The sequence below is a fragment of the Thermobia domestica genome, chromosome 4 (genome assembly GCF_964235325.1).
Source record: "Thermobia domestica chromosome 4, izTheDome1.hap1.1, whole genome shotgun sequence".
Taxonomy (NCBI): Eukaryota; Metazoa; Arthropoda; class Insecta; order Zygentoma; family Lepismatidae; genus Thermobia; species Thermobia domestica.
The window spans coordinates 8,133,650-8,150,406 of record NC_137457.1 but is presented as its reverse complement, the minus strand read 5'-3'; the positions used below and the strand labels follow the sequence as shown (position 1 = coordinate 8,150,406).

The window sequence follows — 16,757 nt, the reverse complement described above, 5'->3', positions numbered from 1 at the left end:
TCTAACTTCAAAAGAGAAATCTTCACTAATATAAATTTTGGTACCCCTCAATTTATTCCTACGTGTAAGAATTCCTTCCTTCGTTTTGTCTTGCACACTATAGGACGACTTTGCCCACTGATTTTTCTTCCTAAACTGTGACTTCTTTGAATGTCATCGTCCGCCAAATCAATTTTTAATCTATCGTAATCACACCCCGCACTTTCCTTTCAGTTTCGTCCCACGATTCACTTGCACTTTCCTCGACACCATAGAACACTACGTTCACAATTCGAGATATATTTTCCAAATCTTCAATTCTTTGGAAAATCCAATATGACTGTACTTTGACTCATAAACATATTAAAATTATTTACTGGCATTGCTACAAGTTCCTTTTAATAAAATAATTGTATTATAGCCATCAGGTAAATCTAAAAACGACCACAAGTAACTTTTCTGTCATTGGTGTTGTGCGTGGTGCCTAACCAAACACTTAGAAACCTTTACGTTCGTTGGGTCAGGGTAAGTGATTGTCCAAAAAATAAAAAATAAAATCAGTAAGATCGGTGCCACTAATGGCACCTTCTCCGCACTAGCCGTCATCGAATTTCCAACAAAAGTGCAATACGCTTCACCCTATTCTATATGATACGGTTAGTAAGTCTTTCTCTGCTCTCCCGTAAAGTTGTGATGTATAACATACGATCTATTACAGGACACAGAACGAATTGTCAATTTAACCAAAGTTGATGCATTACTACACATCTCCTTTGTCAACTTTGGTCGATCTCATTGACGCGGAATGTTTGTTTTCTATACCGCTTTCTTTATTTAATAAACTAAACAACAACTATTCTGAATTATGTTACTGCACATGCCTCGTAGATAAATGTTTTTTCTGATGCCAATAGTTTCCGTTTTGCCCAAGCAATCTTCTGTTTCTTATTCCCTGCATAACCCTTTTACTACATTATATGGAGAGCATGTAGGGCTAAACACCTCATGTATTAATAGCATGTAACTTCACATATGCCGCGGTGGCTCAGTGGTAGAGCGTTCACCTCTGGTGATTGGGGTCCTGGGTTCAAACCCTGCTCTCCGAAAGTTTACTTTGTGGTGGACAAACTCCGTGTACGTGGGTTTTCTCGGGGTTCTCCTGTTTCCTCCCACTTTCTCTATTTCACCATTTCATTCATCTCTCAACATCACCGTCTCCTTTAGCCTAACCGGCATATGCATGGGACGTAAATCTCAAAAATTTCATTTGATTTTTTCTCGCCATTCAAGCTCTCGAACTCGAAATACATAATTCACAGTTCTCTCTGTTAGGGGAAAGCATATTTACTATACTATTCTATTCTAAATAAAACGTTTCACAGGTTACTTCACTTTCAATATCTAACTTCATATCATCACGAAAAATCGTGTTGTTCCCATAGAAAATTATCCCCCCCAAAAAAGAAACCAAGACTGACCGTAGCGAAGAGGCGTGAATCTTCTTTAAGTGGTTAATCGGGTCGAATATTTCAACAACAAAAAAAATAAGTAGCTACACACAAATATTTCAGTAAAGAAGGAAAATTCACTCAAACATTGTGAGTAACAATTTATGAGCAAAGTTTGTTTCCTTTAGAACTTTTTAACAGTTTGAGAGCCGCCATCTTGAATATTTTTATCTAATTATTCTGGCTAAACAGCTCATTCAAAATATTCAACAATTAATGTTTGTTCCGAGTTTGGTCTCAATCCGCTGAAAATTACGGCGGTTATGACATTCACAAAGTACGTTATATGTAGACAGATACATAGATAGATACACACAGAGAGAGAAACTTTCGAACTGAAGGTGGTTTTCGTCACAGTTGATTTGAAGTTCAGAAAACTAAATTGAGAACAGAAGATCCTTTCAAACATTGCTTCGGATTTCTCATAATATGGTACAGATTTCGGATGTTGGTTATTTGATTTGAATATATGAGTTCTTTCCAGCAACGAAGCCATAAGATATGTTAACCTTTAGTTTAATGTAGAACCTAAACAAAATTAGTGCTTCTGGGAACTGATCCCGGGTATTTGCTGCCAAAAATTTGAAGGATATCGATACATCCATGCGAGAAAATAACAGAATGTGTTGTTCATGGACAATGATATATTCAGTTTTGAATTAATCCTACGTATCTCAATTTTAGCATAATATAATATAAAACTGAGGGGCTTGAGAAAGAGTATGATACAATGAACATCCCTTCATGATGATATGTAAATGTTTACTTGCGTACCTGTAGGATACCCCAAACACATTGTCATTCCATATAATAGTCTTGTATAATACGTGATTAAAATGTAATCCTGTACATTTTTCAGAAGAGATAATAGCACAAATAATTCCTCCTGTATATTTAGTATGACTGCCATAGCACAGTTATTAATTTCTAGAGTACACTATTATTGTTAGTATATTAATATTAACCATTATTTTTATTATTATTAATAATAATAATATTAATAATATTATTAATATTGTTTGTATTATTAATTCTGAAGCTTTTTGAATATGTATTTGATTAGATATTATCGGCCTAAAACATTAAGTGATTTGACGACTAAGGTGTACTTGGTTTTGAATTCGATTCTTCCTGGTAAAATATTAGAAATTAACTTATTACAAAAGATATGATTGAAACTTGATGTTCAGTCTAAGTCCCTTACCGCATGGGAGCTATACCGATCGCTAACTTGAACCACACACCCACCCAATGACAGCTTATGGTTTTCTTTTTAACCTGTTTATTATCATTTTTATACTTCTAATTAACCTAAACATATGTAATAAGTACACAAATTATCTAGAACAATAATATCACAATATGATTTTGGTGTTCAATTACTTAGATTGCAGAAAATATTATGACATATAAAATCCAAATTATTTAAACGGTTGTAAACCATGATCTTTCAATACAATTACTAAATGAAGGTACTATAATCATTCATATTAAAGAACATATCCTACAGCAAAGTTTTCCTTCTTTGCACACTTTTCAGAATCTACCCTTAACTACAGGATAGAAAATTATGGTTTATTCTTTTATTCGTACTTACCTTGCTTATAATTGTTAGATGTAAGATCATATCTTTGATTGTATGGAACTGGATGTTCTGTTCATAAATAAATTAAACAAACGAATAAATGACATCGAATAACTATGATCATCTGATTACGATCTGTGAATGCAACAATTCTAATATTTAATATGTGCATAAACACGGAATGTTTTTGCTCTGGACTAGTAGTTTCAGATTAATACCTTTACCATTAAAAACTTTGAAATCTGAGAAGACACCTTAGCTACTTTACTGATATTATTTTCAAAAAATAATCGAAATTCTAACTATTTTTCAAATGTTGATTTTTTCAAATGTTTCACTTGTGCTATCTGTTATCAATGAACAGCGAAAGTAATATGCCAATTCTTTGATACGTAAAGCTATCTTAAATACTTTAAAATTAAGCAGTTTCATATTTTTTATTAACTGTAAGTAATTACGATAAAGCATTGATTACATTTAAAATATTTCGAAGTAATAGAAGCTCCAGGGATTACATATTTCCAGTGATCGCACATATGCAACATACATATCAATCAACTCATCCTGAAGAAAGAAAGCCATCGGTACCAGAACTGGTTACTTCTATGCAAACGTTTCCGGTACACGGTACTTCATAAATTTAGCGTGGTGGAGAATTTTCAGCAATTACACTCAAGCAATAAAAACGAATCAACTCGTATTCACGAAGGAAAGCAGTCGGTATCACAACTGTTCATTTCAGAGCAGGATTTTGTGATAACTAGTATTAATGTAGTTTCCGACATATACGCTATATACATCAATAAACTAGCCTTCATAAGACAAAGTAATCGTTTCCTGGGCAGATTATAGTTTCCTGGGTGGGGTACTTTCAATGATAACACAGATGATATCAATCTATCTATCTATCTATCTATCTATCTATCTATCTATCTATATATATATATATATATATATATATATATAAACTAGAATTGGCCAAAGAAAACGAACGGTACTTGTTAATTTCGGTCTATCACTTCCCGTACACGGTGGAAAAATGGTCAATACTGAAAATTGAAAATAGATTTACTCTCGAATATGTGGATTTTCTTTCTTATTCTCATGTTTATTATTCGTAAAATGAAGATATTCCGCCACGAATAACCAGAAGGTATGAAAAACTGAAGTATACTTGCGGTTAACACGCACATAACTATAATATGATGATTCTTCCAACCGCATCCAATTAAGAAATTTACCCTTCTCCTTGCCCCGAAAAGTGAATTAGGTACCCTGTAGTGGGAGCAGCTGGGACGCAAGTGAGCAATTTCGGTACATATTGCTTTTTCAAGTTAAGACAAATTATCAGATATGCATGTCGCATTTGTTCAATCGTTGGAAACACTCTTCCCCGGAAAACGTGTTAGATGCCATGAACCGGAAGTGAATCCTTTAACGATTCCTGTACCGATCGAATTATTAGTCAAGACGAGTTCATATATTTTTATTTTCAAAGTGCGAAATCGCTAGAAATATCGATATATATATATATATATAATACACATTTGCAAGCGTTATTACTACCTAACCCTCGGAAACTATATTTAGTAGCATATGCTTGAAGTAAATAAATCTTCTAGGGATTGTTTTCATTACTGAAAACGAGTTTATTGATATAGATAGATAGATAGATAGATAGATAGATAGATAGATAGATAGATAGATAGATAGATAGATAGATAGAATAATATGTGTAATTGTTGTGTATGCCTCTCTTCCGAAAATACCGTTAGGAACCGTGTACCTGAAGTGAATAGTTTCTTAACGTTTGATCTCTTCCATCCAGAAGAGCTAATTAGTATATATGTATGAAATCGCTGGAAATATTCCACCCTGGAAACTACATTAGTAACAGTGTACTGCATGTGGTTCATCATAAGTGATCAACTCCGGTACTAATTGCTCTCTTTCGTCAGGAAGAGTTGATTGATATATATGTTACATATGTGAAACTGCTGTAAATACTTCACCGTCGGAAACTTTTTATTCCCAAATGTTCAATCATTTTTTCATGATATTGAAATAAATGTCCTTTGATTAAACGCAAAAACTTTAAAACTATTAGCATATGAAGGTATGGCAAATACGAAAAATGCGTTAATGCTCAACATTGCGTTAAAATTGCACTTCCGTTTATGAAAATCGCAACACTCAGAACTATCGACTAGAATGAGTCCGAACGTTGTGAATTTGTGATAATAGCACAAATAATTCCTCCTGTGCATTTAGTGTGACTGCTATAGCATCTTTCTTAATTTCTGGTGTACACTATTATTCTTAGTATATTATTATTAATAATAATAATATTAATTATTATTATTATAATAATTATTATTAATAATATTATTAATATTAATAGTATTATTAATTCTAAATATTTTATATATGTATTTGATATTTAAATATTATCGGACTGAAACATTAAGTGATTTGACGACTTAGGTGTACTTGGTTCTGAATTCGATTCCTACAGGTGAAATATTAGAAATTAACTCATTACGATAGATATGATTGAAATTTAAATGTTCAGTCTAAGTTCCTTTTCGCATGGGAGCTCAAACTGATCGCAAACTTGAACCACACACCCACCCAATGACAGCTTATGGTTTTCTTTTATTATCATTTTTATACTTCTAATTAACCTAAACATATGTAATAAGTACACAAATTATCTAGAACAATAATATCACAATATGATTTTGGTGTTCAATTATTTAGATTGCAGAAAATATTATGACATATAAAATCCAAATTATTTAAACGGTTGTAAACCATGATCTTTCAATACAATTACTAAACTAAGGTACTATAATCATTCATATTAAAGAACATATCCTACAGCAAAGTTTTCCTTCTTTGCACATTTTTCAGAATCTACCCTTAAGTACAGCTTAGAAAATTATGGTTTATTCTTTTATTCGTACTTACCTTGCTGATAATTGTTAGATGTAAGATCATATCTTTGATTGTGTGGAACTGGATGTTCTGTTCATAAGTAAATTAAACAAACGAATAAATGACATCGAATAAATATGATCATCTGATTATAATTTATGAATGCATGACATCGAATAAATATGATCATCTGATTATAATTTATGAATGCAACAATTGTAATATTTAAGATGTGCATAAACACGGAATGTTGTTTGCTCTGGGTTGGTAATTTCAGATTAATATCTTTACCATTAAAAAGCTTTGAAATCTAAGAAGACACCTTAGCTACTTTACTGATATTATTTTCAAAAAATAATCGAAATTCTAACTATTTTTCAAATATTAATATTTTCAAATGTTTCACTTCTGCCCTCTGTTATGAATGAATAGCGGTCAGAGTCTAAAGTAATATGCCAATTCTTCGATAGGGGAAGCTATCTTAAATGCTTTAAAATTAAGCAGTTTCGTATTTATTGTTAACGAAACGTTTCGTGTTTATTGTAGGATGAAATGATTAAATTTTTAGATATGGCCACATGTGGGTGACAACGCAATCTTGTGTTTTATCGGAGTGGTGAAACACATGGTCAATGCATGTCGTAGGGAGACAGTGGATAGTGATCAATCAAAGTCGAAACGCGCAAGCGAGTGTCAGTATGTCTTGTCGATATAAAATGCCGCAATACACACAGTTAAGTGAGTTTCAAAGGGCAAAGTCATCGGTAAACCGGAAACAGGTTTGTAGCGCCGGAAAATTGCTGCTTATACAGGAAATGTTACGAGAATAGTGATACGTGTGTGCAAGAAATGAACAGAAGAATGCCGCACAAAGCTACAAGTAAGAATTGGACAACGACCACAGCACGGGAAGAGAGTCATATTGTCGGCATTGTCATAACAAACTGGTCAGCGACATCCATAGTGTTGGGTCAACGCTGGAGCACCGTCACAGATGCTGTCATGTATGTGTCGACCGGCCTGATGGTTTTCCGACGTCGTTTCCTGAATATTGGACTGGTGGCTTTCATACTCTCGCGACGGCTACTACTGAACAGAAATTACAAACACAACAAAACGATATGGACATGCGAACATGGTCACTGGCGTGCTTAATTGAAAATGTGATTTTTCGGACGAATCCCGTTACAACTTGTGATACTGTGGGGCGCAATGTGCGATCGTAACTCAACCGTATATAGAGCAATCTGAACAGCAACCGGGATATTGGTGAGATTTTACAGCTTGAGGTGATGCCGTACCTACAGGCAACTCCTAGGGACCTATTGTAACAGGATAATGCCAAGTCACATGTAATGACTAATGACCAAGCTTTCTTCGCAGAACGCCAGGCATGACTATTACTTCTCTGATCTTCCCGGTTGCCCATTATGTCACCCATTGGGCAAAACAGGGAAGTAGTTGTATCAAAATTCTTCGTCACGATCTGCACCGGCAAATATGGATATCTTGGGTACTCACGTAGAAACCACGTCATAGAATGTCCTCCTTAAAAATATCCGGAAGCTTCTAGATTCCATGCTGAGACGTATAGAGGCACTGATCTCACCACGTGATGGATTCACATAATATGAAGGTCATATGTGATGTATAGTTTTGTAATTCTAATCATTAGTGTCTTGTCTTTACTTATTCTCTGGATTAAATTTTATTGTTTTAGTGTAGGTGTTTGTGGGTTTCGGAACTTTCATAAACAGCAGTGTACATTTCAATCAATGTATATATTTTCGTATGCAGTTTATGATCTCTATATATGTTTTAATATCTCGTTTTGAACTGTGAGAATTGCTCAATTTTGAGCGAACAGGATAATGTTTCATAATAATAAGAATGTTATATATATATATATATATATATATATATATATATATATATATATATATATATATATATATATATATAGGCTTGGATTTCAATATAAAAAATATTCACTTTTCGGTGCGTTTCCTTATTTACAGCGAAGAGTTCATTACTAAATTTTACACTAAATGGAATAATTACTTTTACCACCAAAAATTAAATAATCTCCCTTTCTCCTTTAGCAGATCAGGTTTTTAAACTGTCAAAATTCACATATTATAATTAAGAGGATACATAATAGTTTATCTTCTCCAAATCAGGTGATTCCTCCCACAGAGGACTTTCCGAATAGATAGTGTTAAAGTTTGCGATTATTATAATACCCCATTTCTCTCTGAGGAACGGAACTCTTCACAACATAAACAATGAGTACAATTTTTCTATGCTGTGAAGATACGCGAAAATTTAATAGCATCACGCTTCACTTATTAATTAACTAAAATGCCGAAGTTTATTCCGTGCAATAAGAATTTCCTGTGGTTCACACATTTAAATAATAATTGCTATTCACTCGAAGATGAAGAGAATAGATTTCTTATTTGTCTTTGAACTACGTATTTGCAACGTTCACTTTTGGCAAGATGTTTGTAAATGGCCTATCTGAATAAATAGACAGCTAATGGGTCAGCATTTGTTTAAATCCAATTTTAATAGAAGTTTACGAATTATTTTTTATATTTTCTCATACTTTCTCTTGATGTCTTTAATCACATATTTCCCATTCATCACTGATGCCCATGAAAGCAACTTTCAGTAAGACGTAAATTTGAGTATTATTGGTTCCATTCAAAGCATCTAGTCGTTAATTTCACATTCTATAAAGTGATCGTAAATACAGTATTTTAGAACAGCATTTTAAATTTAAATTTGAAAACTACTTATGTATACTACACTAAAAAAGTATATTTTAGACATCAGTCACCTTGAAGGTAAATTTGGTATTTAATCTAGTAGCTAAATGGAAACATTTTACACTAATCTAACAAATACAAATAAAGTTCAGTTTTGTAAGTGTTTCCAAAAATTTATTTTGTTTCAAGTCATAAATTATGCTATAAAATCTTTGGACCCTGTAAATTAACTGTTTCTTTATAGTGTTCATTTTCCTTATTTTTGGACTATAAACACCTCAGCAGTTTATATTGTTTCAAAAATCATGTGGTGGGAGGTCATTCGATCCCCTTTGCGTAATAAATGAGACAAATTAATGTTTTCACCAACAATATATTTGCATTTTTGATGTTGGTTAAAGTCAATTTTTTAAAGAATAAAGTTACTTTTAATACAAACGCAGAAGTACCTTGTTGCCGCAGTTACCCTTTACTACAGAAGTTCTTTCCATACGTATAAATAACGAAATAGAGCTTTATTTGAAAGAATGTCAGATTTTTCCCTGAATACGTAAACTCATTAAAATGTTATCTACGATTGTGTTTTGTTGTTTTTTTACGAGCATCCAGCAGGAGGTATCTCGATTGTACAAATTGAATATAAAAAAAGAATTGATGTTATAGTGAACAGCTATGAAAGCATTTTAATCGAGTTTCAAGTAAATACACTATTGACTTGTTCACATAAGGGAAATAATCAACAGTTTCCTTCTAACATATGTGAGGATAATGTGATTGCGAAAGTTTTCTTTAATTAATTTTGCTATTGATACACAGAAAGTAAAATCTCTAGATTAAATATTTTCAACTATAATCTACCTCAAAATAAACTGTTTTAAATATGTCCCTGAACGATTGACGGAGGATTAGCGAAAAATTGTACATATCTTTTTATTTTCTTTTACATATCATTTTTGTCGAATGAGAGAAAAACTTTCGGTTTTTTTCAATGTGCTGCAATCGAATACTTCTGTTAGAACAAGTTCCAAATATTTATTCTTTATTTTCTTTTAAAAAATCAAATTATTGGCACACGAATGAGAAATTATATTTAAAAATGAAACTGCACCAGGTTAAAAAATGGGTTTTTCAAATTTCTGAAATCAGCAAGAGTCGTTATAAACTCCTCAGTCCCGAGATAATATTTTCCTGATAGTCTTCGGTTCTCTTTGATTTATCAGTAGTTTAATGTTAAGTAAGCACATTGTTTTAAAATTAAAAGTCTAACTCCCCCTTTCCCCCAAAAATTTCATGTCCAGCCAGCCGAACTTATCCTACTTTTATTGCATATGTTAAACTACGAAGGGCCTTCAAGTTATAAACGGAAATTCTGTTTTCTGTTACATAAAAGACACAACATACGAATCAAATACCATTATTGTTCAAAGTATTCTCCATCTTCGCACACACACACTTGTTCCATCGGTGTCGGAGTGTCCATAATCCTGCGGCATATGATTCTTAAGCATGATCTTTCAGCTATTTCAGAACACACGTATTAACTTCGTAGTCGGAGTGAGTTTTTATCCATCGAAGTGCTTCTTGAGGGATCCAAAATGACAAAAGTCGCAAGATGACAGATCGGGGTTACACGGAGAATATTTTAGGAATTGCCAACCAAGTTTGGTGATAGCTGTGACCACTGTAATGGCCTATAAGAACACGTTTTTTAAAAGTAAAGGATTGCGTTTCGAAAATCATATTCACGGAGAAATTAAATGTCGACTAAAAGCAGGGAATTCGTGTTACTATTCGGTTCCAAATTTCTTGTTGTCGCGAATTCTGTCGAGGAATTTAAAGCTTAAAATATACAAAACGATAATCATGCCTGTTGTTCTGTATGGCTGCGAAACATGGTCACTTACTCTGACGGAAGAACATAGACTGAAACTATTTGAGAACAAGATCCTGAGACGAATATTCGGACCTAAGAGGAACGGGAATGGGGAATGGCGGAAACTTCATAACGAGGAACTACATAATTTATATGGTTTACCAAACATTGTTAGGGTCGTCAGTCTAGGAGGCTTAGGCGGGCGGGCCATGTAGCTAGAATGGAAGAAAGTAGAAATGCTCTCAAAGTCTTGACTGGAAGATCAATCGGAAAACGACCATTAGTAAGGCCTAGGCGCAGATGGGAGGACAATGTTAAGATGGATCTCGCAGAGACTGGAATACAAAGTAGAAACTGGATGCAGTTAGCTAAGGATAGAAGTCAGTGATCTTTTGTGAACGCGGCAATGAACCTCCGGTTTCCATAGGCCATAGAGTTAGAGTTAGTTAAAGGATTGCGTTTTCCTTTCATGTTTTGGCGCAGATTAGCTTTGTTCTCGAACGGAATCATCTCTTCGCCATGGACAAATTTTCTGAAAACGGAAGTTGCATACATTTATTTGTAAATGCATGTAATATCGGTTGTACTTTCCTCGGATTATTTCTTTGAATTTCTTCGTCTGTTAGAGTACAATTATTCTGTTTGAGTTTACAATCTCTAAAATAGTTTTGAGTAGTTTCGAGTCAATGCATTGATCAGCGGTTCTCCCTTGAAATGAAAAAAAATCGCCAAATAATCATTTTCAGTAGTTACTATTGACATAAAACTCTCAACTTTGGACGTTCAATCTTCAAATACAAAGAAAGTAGTATATTTTGTGAACTGAAAATGGGAAAAAGATGTGTTATTCTCCGATTTTTTCAATTAATTTTATATAAAAAAAAAACAGGTCTTACAAGATTCATAATCATCGTTGAACTTTGCTTGTTGCATGACTTTATTCTTAATGATGTCTTTAATGCAAATATATTCATTTCTTTGCAACAATTAAAATAGTATCCGAACCTATATCCACTTAATAGTTTGTCGTTTAATACTGATGATTAGGGTACTGGAATAACATGTCGTCATCAAAAATGCAAGCTGTAAAAAATGTAAAGATTTCTTTGAAAACTACCAGTATACCAATTGGCAAGTTTTACGTGAATAAAAAACATGATCTACGAAACAAATAATTCCTTTCTGGTAATATTCATTGTTTATTGACTTGTTAACGATTGCAATGAAAAGTGAAATTCAATTATTCTTATTTTTTTATCCCTTGTTACAATACATTGATGCTCAGTAGGTAAGTAAATAGTATAGATTTACTATAATGCATAACTATTCTATACATCTTTAATCTTTCTACATTGAACAAATTGAATATATCTTTAGATAATAGCATTACAAAAACTTTTTGAATACTGTCTAACGAATGGAATATTTGACTTGAACTCTGCATTAAGTATGTTGAGTTGATTTTATTTTAGCGTCCCTTTCAGTAGCGAGACTATATGAGATGTGGACCTACTGACTAACGTGAAATCCGAACCACATGAGCTCCCACCAAGAATCCAACCCAAGTCTCCCACGCCAAAGGCGCGTAGCCACGAGGGAGCTCTCTGCATCAAGTAGTACGCAGAAAATTGTAGTTCTTTCAGTTTGTAATTATTTTGAATCATCAATATTGTCTTCATTTATCTAAGTTCGTCAATTGTTGGGGGACATACTTTAAAAAAGTTTAGTTTACGGTAATTTGTAGTTGAGAGTGAACATACGTTGCCAATAGGCAAATTAATAACAATAATATTGTCTTCATGCTAATTACTTGCTTTGCAGCAATGATAATTTAAGATTTACACAGAACATTTCTCTTGAGTCTTCAATTTGCTACAAAAGCGAATGTAAAACATTACTGAAATGTATTGCCATTACTGTGTAGAAATGTCCCGACTATTATATGTGTATTCCATTATGTGGCTGTAAGTTAAACAATAAATAATATGCCTACATTTAAGGTCAATGCGTGTTGAAATATATTTGTTCTCGTTTTCGTTTTACCTTGGTTCTAATATAAAACATCGATTGGTTGTGTCATGAAATTATAGCCATATAAAATATGGATTTAAGAAGATACATAATTTCAGGTACTTGTCGAAGTTTGTATAAGTTATAAGGCTTATTTCTACCTAGTCCTTGAACTCTCCTGTATAGATGAAATACCTGTATTGTATACATATATCTATGAATTTATGTACTATCATCATTCACAATTGTATCAATCCAACGAGACAAAGTAATTCTTTTCAACAACCTAGTGTATATTGCCATGTTTCCTACAATTAACTTCCCTATTTAGCTTGTGTCCGTTCTTATTTCCATTGTACTATATATGCAAAACCGTTTTGTTACTTCTCATGTTATTTCTTAAGTTCGTTGGTAGTGATTAACCACCAGCATTTAGTAATATTGCTTATTGTTCTGAGTTATAGGATAATATTGAGGTTCCTTTTAAAACTTGTTCAATCTTTGTTTATCAACCAGACATTGTATGTCATAAAGTGGTCTTTAGGTCCCATTGCAATTACATACCTAAAATAATTCCGTTTAGAAAATAATTCCATAAAATAATTCCATTCCTATTAGAAAATGATTTTGCTCTATGCTGAAATCTATGCGTATGGAAGATAAGTTAAGAATTCGCTACCATTTGCCGGAATTGTACAACTTTTCAATCGTGAGTAATTTTGCTGAAGTTATTTGTAAAGCAGGTCAAGGATCAAAAAATCATTAAATATAATTATTGGAAATAACAGAAAGATAAAGAGATAAAACGTAACAATTTAGCTCTTCAATGGAAAGTTGTTAGAAAATTAAACAAGTGGAACATTTCCATAAAGAAAAACTTCCCTAAATGATTTATAAAAATTTAGCGTTCCATTTCATCATCGTTCAACTAAATTTGAATCTCATATACCGCCACCCTGCTTTTGATGCTAATGACACTCATTAGAAGTCGAATCCGGAGACACATGCACTAAATGCGTGTACGCTCGTCAGTATATTAACGGTGAGCGATGACACATATTAGTTTCATCATAGACTACGTATTTTCAGGATAAAAAAGCATGTGAAAGAGCTTTATCTATTCTCTTTCCAGCCTTAGAAAAAAGTAGATGTAAACAAACCCACCTGATCACCACTGGGTCGATGACCAGTGATTGGTTGTTGGTCTCAGTGCACTAGTATCCTACCGCAATATAATCCCTACTAAAATAATAATTTCAAATATAGATATCTGAATTTATTCTGCATTTTCTGATAATAAACGCAATATATATAATATTCAACAACAGATGTAGCTTCATTTCAACCTCACCCGTATTTGGACATACGGTATTTACTGCGCATGCGTATGCGTTCGAGCGCCTACCCCACTCATTTAAAATTATTCTAGAATGCAGAGTTTCATGGCGATGATCTGTGACAATAATCCATTTTCGTCTCGTGTTATAAAGCACAAAAAGGACAACAGGAACAGAGGCAATCTCGTTATATAAGGATTTAAGAGCATACATATTTTCAACATATCAGTGGTCAGTGTCAGTGCGTTAATTAAACCAACTGTAGCCTTACACTTTGAAAATTATACGACGACAGTAAGCAGACGATCTTGCTCTTCATCTCTCTCACTACCGAAGCACGTGTTAGCCGCGGAGTAATACGATTCGCTTTGTTTACGTCTACTTTGTTCTAAGGCTGGAAAGACATTACATTACACATACATTGTACGGTAGCGTTAAATTTTTGCTTTGATCTTTAATCAAATGTAATATTATAAAGTATATCATAAATATTGCCACATGACGTTCAAACTTCAATGCTAGTGATAGCACTCGTCACGAGGCAAGTACCGCTGATTATACTGAGACAAGTACCGTTGATTCTACTGAGTGAATTAATCGATTGAACCGTAATCTCTTTCCAGATTATCTTCTCTCAATAATCCTCCAGTTATTTCTCGTATATTCCAAAGTATATAACGCACCACTTTGTGTGACAAGTGATTTCAGATTGTTAAATGATGAATTTCATTTTTTCTTTATCTTACATATTTACTTATTATTAATTCAGCTTATTATTATAATGTATACCTACCATCTTATTTTATGGTGTTTTAGTCTCATTCTCTAGTATAAGTAGTTTAGTTTTTAAATTGTATTTCCATTTGTTACTGATTGTCAGATTAATATTTAGTAAAATTCTACAGACCATGTGTATACGCCTTTCTGTAAATACCATTCCTAGTGTACTTACATTGATCAGCATACACCATAGCCTGATGTATACCATTCAACTCTAGGCATAGGTTGCTATCTTTCAGCGTTCTCCACAATTTAATAATAACGAATTTATTTGTTTCGGGTCATTCACAACGTTGCTGGTCTTGGACAAAATGTTCCCTCCCAGACTTAACTTTTAGATCCATGTAAATACATCTTAATTGATCTAACTAGCTTTTTCGGAATTCTAAATTCTTAAGAGTGCTGTACAATGTTTCCCTCCTAACCGACCCGTTGTCTTTTTAAAACAAAAAACAAATTATTTACCGTTGCATTCCATTCCAATTTCTTTTCGAGTAATTGTGGAATAGTAAATATCTGATTGACGTTTGATCGATTTAACCTGTTTCCGCATTTATAGTCAATTATAATTTTATCTGCATATGATATCAATCTTGCAATAGAGTATCTAAGATGATTTTACAGGATATTGACAGAAGAGAGATAATTCGATAATTATTGCAATCAATTTTGTCACTTTCTTGTGAAATAGAACAATTGTTAAGTTTTCCATTCTTACAGCAATTTCTCCTTGTTCCAGATAAGAGAATGGGTTTGAGTATCGTGTTCCACAATTTTTCCTCTCCAGATGACACTAACTCGGATGGAATTCCATCTACACTCATATATTTATTTTTTATTTAATTTCTGTACAGCGATTTCTATTTCTATTTTTTTAAGCTCTGGAATATACATTTCTGCTGTGTGCATTTTCCTTTCCACATGAACATTAATTTTTTGATGTGTGTTAAAGAAATCTTTCGAGCTAATCAAGATGCTACCTGTTTCACTTTTCGTTCCGTCACTTTTCTTTAACATATGTACGCAAGTTTACAATCTTTTTTAAAAAAAATTCGTTAATGCCCTTATGCATGAAACGAATGTTTTCGTCTTTGCTATTATCTTCAAGTAAGTATTTTTAGCTTTCGAAATATTTTGTTTGTGTTTTCTAAAATATTTGGGGTTTATCGCCTTATGTCAATGTAATTTTGTATAGTTTTATGTTTCGAATTGTGTGGCCAATGCAGTTTTGCCTGATTTATCCTTTCTACTAGTTCAGGAAATTCCTGACCCAACCAAGATTTACTCCTATGTACTTCCACGTCCTCCAGTTTTTCTTATGCTGCAATTTTAATCCTACTTCTAATTTCAACCCAAGCGTCCTCAACACAACAGCACTCCAAATCTTGTAAAATATAAAATCCACTCGACTTTTCACGTCTGCTTTCCTCTAATTTCTTGAAATTAAATATGTCTGTTTTCAGATGCTGAATATTTCTTTTGTACAACGATAATCTCTCGCTTATTATCGCTGCTATTAGGTAGTTGTCAGTGTCACAGTTTGCTCTTCTTCTGAACGATCGAGCATCAATTATGCTAAACTGTATTCATCTGTCTACTAATATGTGATTAATTCGATTAAGTCCTTTTCCATCTGCCGATCTTGAAGTAAATTTCTAAGCTAAAGATTTATATCAAAAGAAAATATGAAATGAAATCTCTGAGTTTATGCCGGTTAGCCTAAAGGGATGCCGGTGATGATGAGAGATGAGTGAAATGGTGGAATGAAGAAAATGGGAGGAAACGGGAGAAACCCGAGAAAACCCATGACCACGGAGTTTGTCCACCACAAAGTTCACTTGACGGGGCTGGTATCGTACCCGGTACCTCAAGCACCAGAGGTGAACGCTCTACCACTGAGCCACCGCACCCCCTTATATCAAAAGAGGTACGTTAAACTATATTCAAGTGTGATCGCAATGATTAAGCTTAACATTT

General features: G+C 33.3%; 1 protein-coding gene across 1 annotated transcript in view; it reads right to left on the bottom strand.

Moving 5' to 3' along the window:
• Window positions 1-16,757, bottom strand: part of LOC145683623 (uncharacterized) — a gene marked incomplete at its 3' end in the record, with an annotated part of 551,164 nt that overhangs the window by 465,999 nt on the left and 68,408 nt on the right. Inside the window, 2 exon segments of the mRNA XM_081754960.1 lie at window positions 3,085-3,141; window positions 6,043-6,099. Coding sequence (XP_081611086.1) covers window positions 3,085-3,141; window positions 6,043-6,099 — 114 coding nt within the window.